The 16,220-nt window shown below is 51.5% G+C and overlaps 1 protein-coding gene across 4 annotated transcripts in view; it reads right to left on the bottom strand.

Annotated features, from left to right (window-relative positions):
* Nucleotides 1-16,220, bottom strand: part of CERS4 (ceramide synthase 4) — a 63,218-nt gene that overhangs the window by 10,893 nt on the left and 36,105 nt on the right. For all 4 annotated transcript variants that reach the window (XM_064280506.1, XM_003421314.4, XM_064280507.1 and 1 more), the window contains 8 exons: nucleotides 7,694-7,867; nucleotides 3,415-3,532; nucleotides 2,693-2,811; nucleotides 2,540-2,597; nucleotides 2,127-2,177; nucleotides 1,686-1,778; nucleotides 1,342-1,470; nucleotides 802-908 (listed from right to left, as the gene is read on the bottom strand). In XM_064280506.1, the coding sequence (XP_064136576.1) occupies nucleotides 802-908; nucleotides 1,342-1,470; nucleotides 1,686-1,778; nucleotides 2,127-2,177; nucleotides 2,540-2,597; nucleotides 2,693-2,811; nucleotides 3,415-3,532; nucleotides 7,694-7,866 (848 nt within the window). In that variant the 5' untranslated portion in view covers nucleotide 7,867. The remainder of the gene's footprint in view (nucleotides 1-801; nucleotides 909-1,341; nucleotides 1,471-1,685; nucleotides 1,779-2,126; nucleotides 2,178-2,539; nucleotides 2,598-2,692; nucleotides 2,812-3,414; nucleotides 3,533-7,693; nucleotides 7,868-16,220) is intronic.

Below are 16,220 nucleotides of genomic sequence, written 5' to 3'. Positions count from 1 at the left end.
GGCGCCTCTGAGCACACGAGTCAGGGCCCTCCCTCCTCTGCTCACAGCCCTCCAGGGCTCCCACCTTTACTTGAGTAAAAGCTCAAGTCCTCCCCTCTGCCCACAGAGCCCTGCACAACCTTCTCTGTCCCCTCCTTCTCTCTCCCCGTTGCTCACTCCACTCCAGCCACATGGGCTTTATCACTGTTCCTCCAACATGCCAGGCACGGTCCTGCCTCAGGGCCTTTGCACACCCTGTTCCCTCTGCCTGTGCTGTTCCCTTTGCCTGGAACACCGTTCTATGATCAGCAGAGTTCTCTCTCTTACCTCCCTCAGGTCTCTCTGTACAAACGCTGTCACTGAAGCCTTCCCTGACCCCCTGTGCCCTTCCCTGCTTCAGTTCTTTCTTTAGCACTCAACACCCCTGACATACTCAATAGTGTGCTCGTTCGCCTTATTTGTCACTGGCCCGCCCCACCCAAGATCAGCTCCAGGAGAGCAGGGGCCCACACGGTGTTCTCCCTGCTGTGTCCCACGACGTGGCACATTCATGAGGCTCAACACATTGCCTGGGTGGAGACATCAGTGAGCCCCGCCCCACCCCTCCTTCCACTCCATGTTCCCAGCACACTCAGCACTGGTGACGGAGCCCAGCTCTCTCTCTCCCCTCTGGACCTTGGCACAGGCTGTGGCCTGTGCCATGAAGACCCTTCCCGCCTCTTCCTGGAAGCTTCCCACTCCCGGGTAGAGGGGAAGGTAGGCCTGGGGTCTCGGACACGCCCTCCCTCCCCCCACCTGCGTCCTGCGGGAGGACGGACTCACTGCGTGGGGAAGAGCACAAGGCGTGTGTAGAAGAAGACGCAGGAGAAGATGAGGAAGAACACGTCACACAGGCGTTGCCAGCGCAGGTATTTGAACATCTTACAGGCCTGGGGAGGGCGCGCCAGAGAGGAACCTGCTCAGGCCAGGGCAACGCGGGGAGGGGCGGGCAGGCCGAGGGCGGGGCTTTGTCTCAGGAAAAGGCTAGAACAGGAGCTCTTTTTATGGGATGAGGGGTGGGGCCAAGTGAGGGGGGATGTTGTCTTCAGGACCTGGACAGAAAAGTAAGGGGAGAGAAGGAGGGACAGGAGAGATGGAGGGGGAGGTGGACAGCGTGAAGTATCACCTCCCAGGAAAGCTCAGAGGGGTGGGGCCTCACCTCCCAGGTAAACTGAGAGGGGCGGGACCTCACCTCCCAGGTAAAGCGAGATTGGGGGGGCCTCACCTCCCAGGAAAACAGTGAGGAGGCAGGGTCTTGCCTCCAGGGACAGGTGGGAGAACAGGGGAGGAGGTGAGGGCAGGCAGGGGCAGGCGGTGACCCACCTCCAGCAGGTAGTCACAGGTGTCGTGCAGCAGTAGCACGAGGGAGCCAATGCGCAGCAGGTTGGCGCTGTAGGAGAAGGTGATCAGGGTGATGGTCACAAAGTGGTGGACCACCTGCTCCTTGAAGTCCTGTGGGAGAAGAGGGTGAGTGATGGCCTGGGCAGGGCTCCGTGGCCAGAGGGGCCCCACCCCAAGGGGCGGGAGCTGGCACTCCCCTGGGGCTGGTACCTCTGGACTTGTCCTGCCCCAGGCACCATGGGGGTCTGGAGGGTGGGGTGGGGTTGGGAGGCCGCCCCTCCCAGCTCCTTGTCACTCCCCCAGCTGGGCCCTCACTCTGGTCTCACCTTGCGCTTGGTGTCGAAGGGCAGTGTAATCAGCAGGGAGATGTAGAAACTCAGCTCCAGGAGGTACCACCAGTACAGAGTGGGCTTCAGGGGCTGGGTGGGGCAAGGTTACTGTGGGGAGGGGCCCAGCACACCAGTCTCCCCTCCCCCTGCTTTGCCCAAACCCAGGACATTCAGATCCTAGTGAATGAGGAAGGAGTGAGCACCTCATCCCTGGAGGTAATCAAGGGCAACAGTTTTGTGGCAGTTCCTGCTCTGAGTTTCCAGGCTTCCAGACCCCTCTCCATTCCACAGGGGAGTCAAACCGGCTGAGAGCGAGACTCAGGGAGAGTTCTGGCACAATGCCTGGCTTGGCTCCCCGTTCCCAGGCCGCAGGAACTCTGACTGCCAGGCCCTCGCCTCGGCCCTCCCACCAGCCTCCGTGCACCCCCTACCGCTCACCTGGTCTGGGTAGTTGTCCCAACACATTGACGGCTTCCACAGCCACGACTCCTGTGGGAGACAGAGTCTGAGGCTGCCCGAAGATCAGAGCCCAGCCCCCACCCTGGTCTGGGCCCCCCCAGGTGCCACTCTCACTTAGCCATGCTTTTTCCTGCTTGGCTGCACATCTGCCCCCTACTCCGGCCCAGGGGCTCATTCTCTGCTGGGTCCCCAGTTCCGCACACAGTAGGTCATTAATAGGTGCCTGTGCGTGGATGGTCACCAAGGCCTCGCCAAGCTCTCCCTCTTCTCTGTGCTTCTGCACCTGCTTTTCCTGCTGCCTGCACCCCCACCCCCACACCTAGCCCCTGTGGTGCACAGTAGGTGCTTGTGGAATAGGTGGAGGGGGTGGGTGGGCAGCAGGGCACACTCACGTGGTACAGGACCGAGAGGCCACCCACGAAGGAGCACAGATAGAACAAGAACCTCCAGCTGCAGATGGGGGGAGCCCATAAGGAAGTTGCCAGAAGGGCAGATCCCACCCCAGCAACTCCAGACCTTCCTCCAAGCCCCAGCCCTGGGCTCACCTGGCCTCACAGAACTTCTTGCTCAGGTGGGGCCGATCCTGGTTCCGGCGGCCCCGAAACCAGCGTTGGGTCTGCCGCAGGGTGAGGCCACACTGGGTGGCCAGGAGGGCCAGCTGGTGCTGGGAAGGGAGGGGTGGTACCAGGGTCACAGGGCCCTGTGGTGGCTTCCCATCCCTGCCCCAAGACAGGCAGAACCTTCTACCTACAGGGGTAGGGGTGAAGTGGGGTCCTGGGGAAAAGGGTCTTATCCCACTTTCCTTTCTCCTGCCGAGGACAGAACCTGCTCTCCCAAGGCAGCCAGGATGCTGACAGGGACTGGATAAAGGGGCTGGGGGCTGGATTCCACAGAAGCATTCCTGTACCCTCCACAGAAAAGCTAGGGTTCTCCCACCCCCTTGGGGCAGCCCAACCTTCAATGGGAACAAGACTCTCTTCCTGGTACCACCCAGGTACACAGACCACACCCTTCCCCTCTTTTCCCACAGGAGCCAGACCAGACCCTGCCCATGGCTGCAGCCACACACATGGGTGGCAACGGAAAGAGAATTCACATACTCCTCCCCAGACAGGAGAGAAACCTGCCTAGCCCCCCATCCCAGGGGCTTTCCATGGGGCAGCCGTGCCCGCTGACGGGTGTCCAGGTGGACTGGAAGGTTGGGGCACTGGGGGTACCAGAGGCTGCCCTAGTCTTCCCCGCTCCAGGGCAACCAGGCGGGTCTCACCTCCAGGGGTCTCCGCCCCTGTGTGAGGAAGTGTTTTTCCAACGTGGGGTTGGGCACCACTGGCCTCTGGCTGCGGTCCTGAATGCCCAGCCACCGGCTCAGGGGCAGGCCCACAAACCTGGGGTAGGGAGGACAGCCGTCAGTCCAAGGAGCAGGGACAGGTCTGCGGGGGACACGTGCTACAGGTGGGGAAACTGAGGCTCAGAGCGGCCATGTCATTGGCCAGGGGGGTACAGCAGCAGGTGGCAGAGTGGAATGTTTCAAATCTTTCTTCATCAGAGTGGAGGGTTAGGAGGCCTGAGGGGCAGGGTTTGGACCAGCGTCCCATGGCTAATCCCCACCCCATGCCCTGGGATCCTGGGGGGAGGCCTCGTAGCTGCACCGGACCCAAACACAAAGAAGGCAGGGGATTCCAGACTGTCAGGGGAACTGTGCTCCATAAGGTTTTCAGTGACTGGTTTTTCAGAAGGAGATTTCTGGACCTTTCTTCCAAGGTGCCTCTGGGTGGACTCGAATCACCAACCTTTCAGTTAACAGCCAAGAGCCTTCACTGTTTGCATCACAGGAGGGACTCATGAGGGATGCCCAGAGGAGGACAGCCAGGGAGAGAGGAGCAAGCCCGGCTCTGCAGCATCTGGGCAGCATGAGAAAGGACTGAGCAAGTGCTCAAAAGTGTTTGCTGAATAAGCACAAAGGAGTCCTGATGGACAATGGTTAAGCGCTTGGCTGCTGTCATGGACTGAGTGGTGCCCCCCTCAAATATGTGTCAACTTGCTTAGGCCATGATTCCCAGTATTCTGTGGTTTTCCTCCATTTTGTGACTACAATTTTATGTTAAAGAGGATTAGGGTGGGATTGTAGCACCCTTACTAAGGTCACATCCCTGATCCAATGTAAAGGGAGATTCCCTGGAGTGTGGCCTGCACCACCTTTTGTCTTACAAGACATAAAGGGAAAGGGAAGCAACCAGAGAGGGGTAACTCATACCGCCAAGAAAGCAGCACCAGGAGCAGAGTGTGTCCACTGGACCCGGGGTTCCTGCACAGAGAAGCTCCTAGGCCAGGGGAAGGTTGATGACAAGGACCTTCCTCCAGAGCCGACACAGAGACAAAGCTTTCCCCTGGAGCTGACACCCTGAATTTGGGCTTCTAGCCTACTAGACTGTGAGAGAATAAATTTCTCTTTGTTGAAGCTATCCACTTGTGGTATTTCTGTTATAGCAGCACTAGATAACTAAGACAGCTGCTAACTGAAAGGTTGGCGGTACAAACCCACTAGCAGCTCCACCAGAGGAAAGACCTGGCAATCTGCTTCCGTAAAGATGACAGCCTAGGAAACTCTCTGGGGGGAGTTCTACTCTGTGATATAGGGGTTGCTAAGAGAACCGACTTGACTGCACCTAACAACAACAACAACAAATAAGCACAGCGTCACAGGGTTCAGGATGGGGTGTGAGGGCCAACTCCTGGGGTACTCAGGCACCTTCCTCAATCCCAAACCAGGGACGAGGGCCCCTCACTGCCGGACCCATGGTGGTGTAGCTCCTGGCCTGTCCTCAACTGGGCTAGGGGCTCCCTACGGGCAGGGCTGGGGTCTGACCCTTGTCAGGAATCCCCAGCAGTGCCCACTCCAGGGCAGGCACTCAGAGAGCAGGGACCCTGGTCGGCCACAACACTGACCACCAGGGGGTGCCCTGAGGCCACAGGTAGGGACCAAATTTAATATCCACCATTATCCCTTCAGAAACCCTGGTGTTGTAGTGGTTGAGAGTTTGGTTGCTAACCAAAAGGTCGGCAGTTTTAATGCACCAGCTAGCTGCTCCTTGGAAACACTTTGAGGCAGTTCTACCCTGTCCTGTAAGGTCACTATGAGTTGAAACCAACCCGACAGCAACGGATCTGATCTGATCATTCTTTCGGAGCCCTGGTGGCACAGTGGTTAAGAGCTCAGCTGCTAACCAGAACGTCAGCAATTTGAATCCACCAGCCATTCCTTGGAAACCCTATGGGGCAGCTCTACTCTGTCCTATAATGTCACTATGAGTCTAAATCCACTCAACAGCAACAGGTTTTGGTTTTTGGTATCATTCCTTCACCCCTCATGTGGGGAAACTGAGGCCTAGAACAGCCCAGCAAGTGATTCATTCTAGACTCAGGCGTATTGGGGGTAGGGAGTTGATGTTTACGGAGTGTGTGCTCTCTGCCAAGCATGGGGCCAAGTCCAGCTTATGTGCTGGCTCACTCCACCTGCTCCCTAGTCCTGTTATCACCATCCCCATTGTTCTGATGGGCAAACGGAGGCTCAGAGGGGTCAGAGCCATGCCCAAAGTCACACAAACAGTGAGGGATAGACCCAGAATTGAAACCCAGGCTTCACTTTCCTTTAACAAGGGCTAAGACCCCAGAAAAGCTCCCCCTGCTGCTGCCCTTAACAAACACCAGGAAGGCCCCTGAAAGGGGATGGTAATCCCCCCTCCCACCTAAACTCTGCCTTCAGTTCAGTAAAAGAGGCAAACACCCCTTGGAGCTCCAATGGTGAATCTGGGCACAGTCTCACCCTGCCCCCACCCCCACAGAAGGGCAGGGGGCTCCCTCTAAGGCCCGGCTGAAATGGGTTTCCCTGAATTCCCATAGGCAAAGCCTTAGGCCTGGGTCATCAACCAGCTGTGTTGCCTTGGGCAGGCCACGTGCTCTCTCTGTGCCTCAGTTCCCTCTTCTGTAAAATGGGCACAGTAAAAGACCCCCTTCGGGGTTACATCGAGGACTAAGTGAGTTGTATGCGTAAACTGCTTCGAGCAGATGTGCTCAAAAAGGTGTACAGGTTCACGAAAGTTCCCTGCTTTCCCTATGTCCAGCCTGCACTGGGTGAGGCTGGACCCCAGACCTCAAGAAGCTCCCACTGAGTGGGAGACAAAGCAAGACACACAACACTCCCAGGCTCCTGGTGGCAGGGCAGAGATGGGAGAGGGACCCAGCGTGGGAGGCCCTGAGGAAATTAAAGGCTCTGCCTGAGGGAGGGCATGGTAGTCTTCCTGGAAGAGGAGACACTGGAACCCAAAATTAGAGGAATCACAGGCAGGACAGTCCAGGCAAAAGAGCAAGGGCAGGTGTGGGAGGAAGTAGGGGAAGGTGAAGGGCAGGGGCCGTGGGGTGGCTGATGGCACTGCAGAGTTGGATCCAGCACTGGCCATTGGTCCTCGTGGCTGTGGGACATGGTGGGACCACCTGGGGCTGAGCGAAGAGACCCAAAGAGGGATTCATACCAGCTGCATTGAGTTGACTCCAGCTCATGGAGACCTTGTGTGTGTCAGAGTAAACCCATGCTCCACAGGGTTTTCAATGGCTGATTTCTTGGAAGCAGATCACCAGGTCTTTCTTCCAAGGCACCTCTGGGTAGACTAGAACCTCCAACCTTGCAGTGAGCAGCTGAGTGTGTTTGCTCTTTGCGCCACCCAGGGGCCCAAAAGGACTCATGAGGGGCGGTTACGGAGACTGACAGAAGGAAGAAGGAATTCCACCCAGGAGATGGGACACCAAGGAGTGAGGAGAAAACCCAAGAAAGGACTGACAATTCACAGGGTTTGGCAACTAGAAGGTCACTGGGAATCTGGAGTCCCTGGGTGGCACAAATGGCTAAGCGCACAGCTACTAGCCAAAGGTTGGCAGTTCAAACCCCACCCAGGGGCAACTTGGAGGAAAGGCCTGGTGATCTGTTTCCAAAAGGTTACAGCCTTGAAAGCCCAATGAAGCACAGTTCTACCCTGTACACATCGGGTGGCTAAGAGTTGGTGCTAACTCAACGGCAACTTTTTTGTTTTTTTTGGCAGGGGGAATTGGGCAGAGGTACATACTTAGGGGATGACGCAGGGGCTGCAGGAGGTGGGGGTGAAGGGAGGGGGTTCGAGGGGGAGGTGGGGGTGTGGATGCTCCCTTTTTTGGCTACAAAGGGCAAGGAGGAGGGAAGACATTGGAAGGAGCCAGGAGGGAGGGGTGTTGGGCGAGGGTGGGGCTGCCCCCAGGGGACGGAGGCAGGAGGGTGTGGGCAGGGGCCCCGTCACTTACTGAGCTTAGCAGGCTGGCAGGCTTCCACCCTCTAGGGCCCCACCCATTTTACAAAAATGCATCCAGGGGCCAGCATTCCCACCAACCAGCAATCACAGACCAGCAGAGGAAGTAGCTGAGGGCAGGAGGAAGCCAGGAGCGGCAGTTTGGTTCAAAGCCAGGCTCTGCAGAAAGTACTTAGGTGATGGGTCAGTGTCTGCTGTGTGGAGGACACTCACCTCTCAAAGGTCACACGCATGGCCACCAGGGTCAGCGTCAGGGGAATGGCTGCCAGCAGGTCCCGAGGGTGGGCGTAGACCACACCATTCCGGTCCTCCAGGAGTGCCCACGAGGTGTTGGGTGGCAGCCACAACCTGTCCTGCCATAGCCACTCGTTCAGGGTGGACAACATCCTGTGGGCACGTGTTCAGGTTAACGGGGAGATTTACATGTGGAGAGGGCTGAGGGGGAGGTGCAGACACTGAGAACTCTCCCCCACTGTGGTACGATGGATCACTTTTACACAGTCTCTCTAGCCATGGTCTTGTAACTCCCACCAAACGATTGGGTGGGGACAGGCCAGTTTGTCGTACTGTGGGATCTTGTGCGTTGCTGTGATGCTGGAAGCTATGCCACTGGTATTCAAATACCAGCAGGGTCACCGAGGTGGACAGGTTTCAGCTGAGCTTCTAGACTAGGACTAGGAAGAAGAACCCGGCAGTTTACTTCTGAAAAAAATTAGCCAGTGAAAACCTTATGAATAGCAGGGGAACATTGTCTGATAGAGCACCGGATGAGAGCCCCTCAGGTTGGAAGGCACTCAAAACACGGCTGGGAAGAGCTGCCTCCTCAAAGTAGAGTTGATCTTAATGATGTGGATGGAGTCCAGTTTTTGGGACCTTCATTTGCTGATGTGGCACGACGCAAAATGAGAAGAAACAGCTGCAAACATCCATTAAGATAGGAATGTGAAACGTAAAAAGTGTGAATCCAGGAAAATTGGAAATTGTCAGAAATGAAATGGAATGCATAAGGATTAATGTCCTAGGCATCAGTGAGGTGAAATGGACTGCTATTGGTCATTTTGAATCTGCCAGTCGTATGGTCTACTGTGCCAAGAAAGACAACTTGAAGAGAATGGCATTCATTGCATTCATTGTCAAAAAGAACATTTCAAGATCTATCCTGAAGTACAACACCGTCAGTGATAGGATAATATCCATACGTCTACAAGGAAGACCAGGTGATATGACTATTATTCAAATTTACACACCAACCACAAAGCCCAAAGATGAAGAAATTGAGGATTTTTACCAGCTGCTGCAGTCTGAAATTGATCAAACATGCAATCAGGATGCAAAGGTCATTACTGTGATTGGAATGCAAAAGTTGAAAAAAAAGAATTGATAATTGGAAAATATGGTCTTGGTGATAGAAATAATGTCAGAGATCACATAATAGAATTCTGCAAGACCAACAACTTCGTCATTGGAAATACCTTTTTTCACCAACATAAACCGTGACTATACACATGGACCTTGCCAGATGGAACACACAGGAATCAAATCAACTACATCTGTGGAAAGAGACAATGGAAAATCTCAATATCATCGGTCAGAACAAAGCCAGGGGGCTGACTGTGGAACAGACCATCAGTTGCTCATATGCAAGTTCAAGCTGAAAATCAAGAAAATTAGAACAAGTCCGCGAGTGCCAAAATACGACCTTGAGTATATACCACCTGAATTTAGAGACCATCTCAAGAAGAGATTTGATGCATTGAACACTAATGACCGAAGACCAGATGAGTTGTGGAATGACATCAAGGACATCATCCATGAAGAAAGCAAGAGGTCACTGAAAAGACAGGAAAGAAAGAAAAGACCAAAATGGATGTCAGAAGACACCCTGAAACTTGCTCTTGAATGTTGAGTAGCTAAAACAAAATGAAGAATTGATAAAGTAAAAGAGCTGAACAGAAGACTTCAAAGGGCAGCTCGAGAAGACAAAGTGAAGTATTATAATGTGCAAAGACTTGCAGTTAGAAAACCAAAAGAGAAGAAAACACTCGACATTTCTCAAGCTGAAAGAACTGAAGAAAAAATTCAAGGCTTGAGTTGCAATAGTGGAGGATTCTGTGGGCGAAATGCTGAACGAAGCAGGAAGCATCAAAAGAAGATGGAAGGAGTACAGTTGACATTCAGTCATTTCAGGAAGTAGCATATGATAAAGAGCCGATGGCACTGAAGGAAGAAGTCCGAGGTGCCCTGAAGACATTGGCGAAAACAAGGCTCCAGGAAGTGGCAGCTTACCAACTGAGATATTTCAACAGATACAGCGCTGGAAGTGCTTACTCGTCTATACCAAGAAATCTGAAGGACAGCTACCTGGCCAACCAACTGGAAGGGATCCATATTTATGCCTATTCCAAAGAAAGTGATCCAATTCAATGCAGAAATGATCAAACGATATCATTAATATCACACAGAAGTAAAATTTTGCTGAAGATTATTTAAAAGTAGCTGCAGCAGTACATCGACAGGAAACTGCCGAAATTCAAGCCGGATTTAGAAGAGGACGTGGAACCAGGGATATCATTGCTGATGTCAGATGGATCCTGGCTGAAAGCAGAGAACACCAGAAAGATGTCTACCTGTGTTTTATTGACTATGCAAAGGCATTCGACTGTGTGGACCATAACCAATTATGGATAACACTGCGAAGAATGGGAATTCCAGAGCACTTAATTGTGCTCATGAAGAACCTGTACTTAGACCAAGAGGCAGTTGTTCAAACAGAACAAGGGAATACTGCGTGGTTTAAAGTCAGGACAGGTATGTGTCAGGGTTGTATCCTTTCACCATACTTATTCAATCTGTATGCTCAGCAAATAAGCCAAGAAGCTGGACTATATGAAGAAGAACGGGGCATCAGGATTGGAAGAGGGCTCATTAACAACCTGCGTTATGCAGATGACACAACCTTGCTTGCTGAAAGTGAAGAGGTCTTGAAGCACTTACTGATGAAGATTAAAGACTACAGCCTTCAGTATGGACTATACCTCAACGTAAAGAAAACAAAAATTGTCACAACTGGACCAATAAGCAACATCATGATAAATGGAGAAAAGATTGAAGTTGTCAAGGACTTCGTTTTACTTGGATCCACAATCAACGCCCATGGAAGAAGCAGTCAGGAAATCAAAAGATGCATTGTACTGGGCAAATCTGCTGCAAAAGACCTCTTTAAAGTATTAAAAAATATTAAAAAGCAAAGATGTCACTTTAAGGACTAAGGTATGCCTGACACAAGCCGTGGTGTTTTCAATTGCCTCATATGAATGTGAAAGCTGAGCAATTAAGGAAGACCGAAGAAGAATTGATGCCTTTGAATTATGGTGTTGGAGAATAATACTGAATATACATGGACTGCCAAAAGAAAGAACAAATCTGTCTTGGAAGAAGTACAGCTAAAATGCTCCTTAGAAGCGAGGATGGCAAGACTTTGTCTCACATGCTTTGGACACGTTATCAGGAGGGATCAGTCTCTGGAGAAGGACATCATGCTTGGTAAAGCAGAGGGTCATCAAAAAAGAGGAAGACCCTCAATGAGATGGATTGACACTGTGGCTGCAACAATGGGCTCAAACATAACAACGATCATGAAGATGGTGCAGAACTGGGCTGTGTTTTATTCCATCATATATAGGGTCACTATGAGTCGGAACCAACTGGAAGATACCTAAAAACAACAACATGATGCAATATAAGGTGTGTGGCCCACCAAGAGGGATTGGACAGCTTGCTAGTAACGCAAATAAGGTGCATGGCACTCTTATGGGGGTGGGACCATGCAAATAAGGTGTATGGAACCCTAATGAGGTGATTGGTTAGTTTTTCCATCCCGCTAGGCTTAAATTGAGCCATCCCAGAGGTAGATGGGGGGACCTCACTACCACCAAGAAGAAGAGATGAGAGCGCAGTGTGTCCTTTGGACCCGGGGTCCCTGTGCTGAGAGCCCCCTAGACCCAAGAGACAAGAGAGCGAGAGCTGTAACACTGGAGATGGCACAAGGTGGTCAGAAGCAGCAGCAGCAGAACCTGGAGACTGGTGTGAGATGATGTGGTGTGCTTCCTGGCTCACGGAACAAGGCGGTTAAGTGGGTATGCTGACCCACAGAGCAAAAGAACTGAGTGCCTTCAGGCAGGAGACTTCCTGGAAAAGTGGGATGCCTTGGGGTGCTCGTTGGTGGAATTAAGCTTGCCAACCCACGGAGCAAGAGAGCTGAGTGCCTTGGGGCCCAGGCTTGCTGGCGGAGTACGGTGCCCTGGGCACTTACTGGCACAGCTAAAGAGCTTTGTAACACTTGCCTGGGCAGGGCAGAGGCTGGGCCAAGGGGCCGATGGGCTGAGAGGCTGAGGTCCAGAGACAGGCGTGCCTGTGGACATGGCTAAGAAGAGGCTGTCCTGATCGAAGAACTGTATCCTGAGTCTTTCCTGATCCCAAATTGTAATCCGTTACTTCCCTTATAAACCCCATAACTGTAAGTATGGTCTGAGTTCTGTGTGGCCATTGCAGCAAATTATCGAACCCAGCAGAGAAGTAGAGTGCTGTGGGAGGGATGGCTGGTTTCAGAACTGGTAAGGATGGCTGAGAAAGGAGGCATGTCTGACCTCCGCCTCATAGGAATCAGCCTTGGGCTGTTGATTTTGATTCTCCTTCCCCCTTGTGAAGTTAGAGGAGGTCAGGTGCCCACATGCAGCCATTTTGTAACACCCACCCATCAGTTCCCAAGAGGGGAGGCCAAGCTGGACGTGGGCCCCTTGCCTGTCCCTGTTTCATGCATGGCTACCAGTCTACCTTCTCTCGCTTCACTCTGGCCTTGCCCACCATCCCATCCACCCTTGTTCCCTGGAGCCCAGCAGGGGCCTAGCAAAGATTCTCTAACAGCCAGTGTTAAGAACAGAAGAGGCTGTGCACCGTCAGGTAAATGCCCCGACCTCCCTGAACCCCAAGCTTATCTGAAAAATGGGGACAGTATCACCTGCTTATAAGTGGAGGCTTGTGTATTGCTAAGATATGAAACTGGTTTCAGCTGAGCTTCTAGACTAAGACTAGGAAGAAAGGGCTGGTGATCTACTTCTGAAAATCAGCCAATGATAACCCTATAGATCACAATGGTCCGATTCCTAACTGATCATGGCGACGGCGCAGGATTGGACAGATTTTCTTTCTGTTGTGTGTGGGGCCGCTATGAGTCAGGGTCGTCTTGACAACAGCTCACAACAAAAGCAACAACTATACACCTCTCAGTCCATCCTCATAAGGCACAAAAAGTGCTGCTTTGCCTGGTGCCAACTGACGAGAACAATACAGGTCCTAACAATAGTTATTATTCTCCTGCATTTTGCTGGTGCAAAAATGGGTGGGCAATAGTCACGGTGTGGCTGAGAGGGACGTGAATGTGAGCCCTTGACAGCCCAGGAAGGTTCCTTCCTCTGCAAGACTTCGCCTTTGATTCGTACAAAGACAAGGGATTTAAGACAATCCACCACAACCCCTTCCTTGGTCGTCCTTGGGAATGTGGACTCCCCTTTAGACATGAATGTCAGCTATTCTCCCTTGCTCGCAGAGGCCCGCTGCAGTTGGGTATGAGAGCCTGGCACAAGACTGAATGTGGTGTGTTAATGGAGAAGTGTCAAGGGAAGCCAGCGTTCCACCAACAGTAGCCTGGGGACTAGCCCCAGCCGGCCAGGTCTAGCCTGCGTGAGGAGCCCAAACAAATCTGTTATCTGGAGTCAAGTGCCTAAACCCCCACACTGGCCCCCTCCAGGACTGTATGTACATTCATCTACCCATCCACCTGCTCATCCAATCATCCACCTACCCATCCACCCACTCACCCATCCATCCATCTATCCATCCATCCACTCACCCATCTATCCATCCACCCACCCATCCATCCTTTCATCCACTCCCCATCCATCTATCCACCCACCCATCCACTCCTCATCCATCCATCCACTCCCCACCTATCCATGCATGTAACCACTGAGCCACCCACCCATCCATCCGCTCACCCATCCATACATCCATGTAACCACTCACACACCCACCCATCCAACCACTTGCCCATCCATCCACTCCCCATCCGTCCATCCATGTAACCACTCACCCACCCACCCATACAACCACTCACCCATCCATCCATTCACCCACCCCCATCTATCCATCTATCCACCCCCTCACCCGTCCATCCATCCACTCCCCATCCGTCCATGTAAACACTCACCCACTCACCCATACAACCACTCACCCATCCATCCATTCACCCACCCCCATCTATCCATCTATCCACTTATGCACCCACCCATCCATCCATCCATCCATCTAACCACCCACCCATCTATCCATTCACTCATCCATCCACTCACCTACCCATCCATCCATTCACCCACCTATCAATCTACCCCCTCATCCACCCACTCACTCTTCACCCCCCAATTCCCATCCATTCATCCATCTTAGACAAGAGATATTTCCTGGTTGACTTATACATGACAGGATGGGGGTGAGCACTGGGAATACAACAGGGAACAAAGTAGACACATTCCTGTCCCCACAGAGCTCACAGCCTAGTGAGGAAGGCAGTTGATAGACATCTAAACAGATTCATAAAGAAATGAGGTAACAGAGTGTGATGGGACCTGGCAGAAAAGACAGGGTGGCATGATTTTAGTTGTGGTGATCCAGGAGAGGCTCTTTAAGGAGAAGCCCTCTGAGCTGAGACCTAAAGGACAAGGAGGGCCTGGGTTTGCATAGAAGAGGGTGGGGAAGGGCTTGGGAGGGGCTTTCTAGAGAATAAGCAGCATGTGCAAAGGCCCTGAGGCAGGATCCAGCTTGGCTGGTCTGAGGACCAGTGGGGCTGAGTGGAGTGAGTGAGGGGGAGAACGGGAGGGAGTGAGGCAGGGAGGTGATGGGGCAGACCGTGCAGGCTGTGGGTTACAGGGAAGAATCTAGGTTATTTCTTCAACATCTTATTATGAAAATTTTCAAACTTAGAGAAAAGTTAGAAGAATTTCACAGCGAATGCCTATACATAGGTAGTCCCTGACTTACAATGTATTCGAGTTACTATGAACTGCACTTAATGACTGTCCTTTTTTTTCGATACATCCTATTGTTAGTAGTATGTACCACATCCAATGTGGCGGTGCATAGTTTGCTGATGTCATCATACCTGTAAATTCACATATAATGTTTCCAACCCCCAAAGGCTAATAAAGATCAGGCTTATAACGATACTGATGATAAAAGGTAATAATGATGAAAACATCATAACAAATTATGGATAACACTGCGACGAATGGGAATTCCAGAACACTTAATTGTGCTCATGAGGAACCTTTACATAGATCAAGAGGCAGTTGTTGGGACAGAACAAGGGGATACTGATTGGTTTAAAGTCAGGAAAGGTGTGCGTCAGGGTTGTATTCTTTCACCATACCTATTCCATCTGGATGCTGAGCAGATAATCCAAGAAGCTGGAGTATGTGAAGAAAAACGGGGCATCAGGTTTGGAGGAAGACTTATTAACAACCTGAGTTATGCAGATGACATAACCTTGCTTGCTAAAAGTGAAGAGGACTTGAAGCACTTACTAATGAAGACCAAAGACCACAGCCTTCAGTATGGATTACACCTCAACATAAAGAAAACAAAAATCCTCACAACTGGACCAATGAGCAACATCATGATAAACGGAGAAAAGATTGAAGTTGTCAAGGATTTCATTTTACTTGGATCCACAATCAACAGCCATGGAAGTAGCAGTCAAGAAATCAAAAGACGCATTGCATTGGGTAAATCTGCTGCAAAGAACCTCTTTAAAGTGCTGAAGAGCAAAGATGTCACCTTGAAGACTAAGATGCGCCTGACCTAAGCCATGGTATTTTCAATTGCATTTCATATGCCTGTGAAAGCTGGACAATGAATAAGGAAGACCGAAGAAGAATTGATGCCTTTGAATTGTGGTGTTGGCGAAGAATATTGAATATACCATGGACTGCCAGAAGAATGAACAAATCTGCCTTAAAAGAAGTACAACCAGAATGCTTCTTAGAAGCAAGGATGGCGAGACTGTGTCTTACATACTCTGGACACGTTGTCAGGAGGGATCAGTCTCTGGAGAAGGATATCATGGTTGGCAAAGTACAGCGTCAGCGGAAAAGAGGAAGACCCTCAAAGAGGTGGATTGACACAGTGGCTGCAACAATGAGCTCAAGCATAACAATGATTTTAAGGATGGCTCAGGACCAGGCAGTGTTTCGTTCTGTTGTGCACAGGGTCGCTATGAGTCGGAACCGACTCGACAACACCTAACAACAATAACAAATAACGAAAACTAAAAAAACAAAAAAACGAGGTATTCGACTTATGTCAGAACCAACTTATGACAGAGTTGGCAGAACAGAACTTCATTCCATTATACATACGCATATATATATGCAGCCAGCCCCACAGAGGTTGGGCAGACAGAAAGACGAGAAGCAACGGGAAGAAGCAGAAGGAAGAAAGCTGAAAGAAGCAACAGAGAGAGAGAGGAGGCAAGAGATCTCCTAAAACAGCTCTAACACTGGTCAAGGGCTGTGTCTTAGTTATCTAGTGCTGCTATAACAGAAATACCACAAGTGGATGGCTTTAACAAACAGAAATTTATTCTCTCACAGTTTAGGAGGCTAGAAGCCTGAATTCAGGGTGTCAGCCC

The sequence above is a fragment of the Loxodonta africana genome, chromosome 3, assembly GCF_030014295.1.
Source record: "Loxodonta africana isolate mLoxAfr1 chromosome 3, mLoxAfr1.hap2, whole genome shotgun sequence".
NCBI classification, from domain to species: domain Eukaryota; kingdom Metazoa; phylum Chordata; class Mammalia; order Proboscidea; family Elephantidae; genus Loxodonta; species Loxodonta africana.
This window is presented reverse-complemented; position numbering and strand designations above follow the sequence as displayed.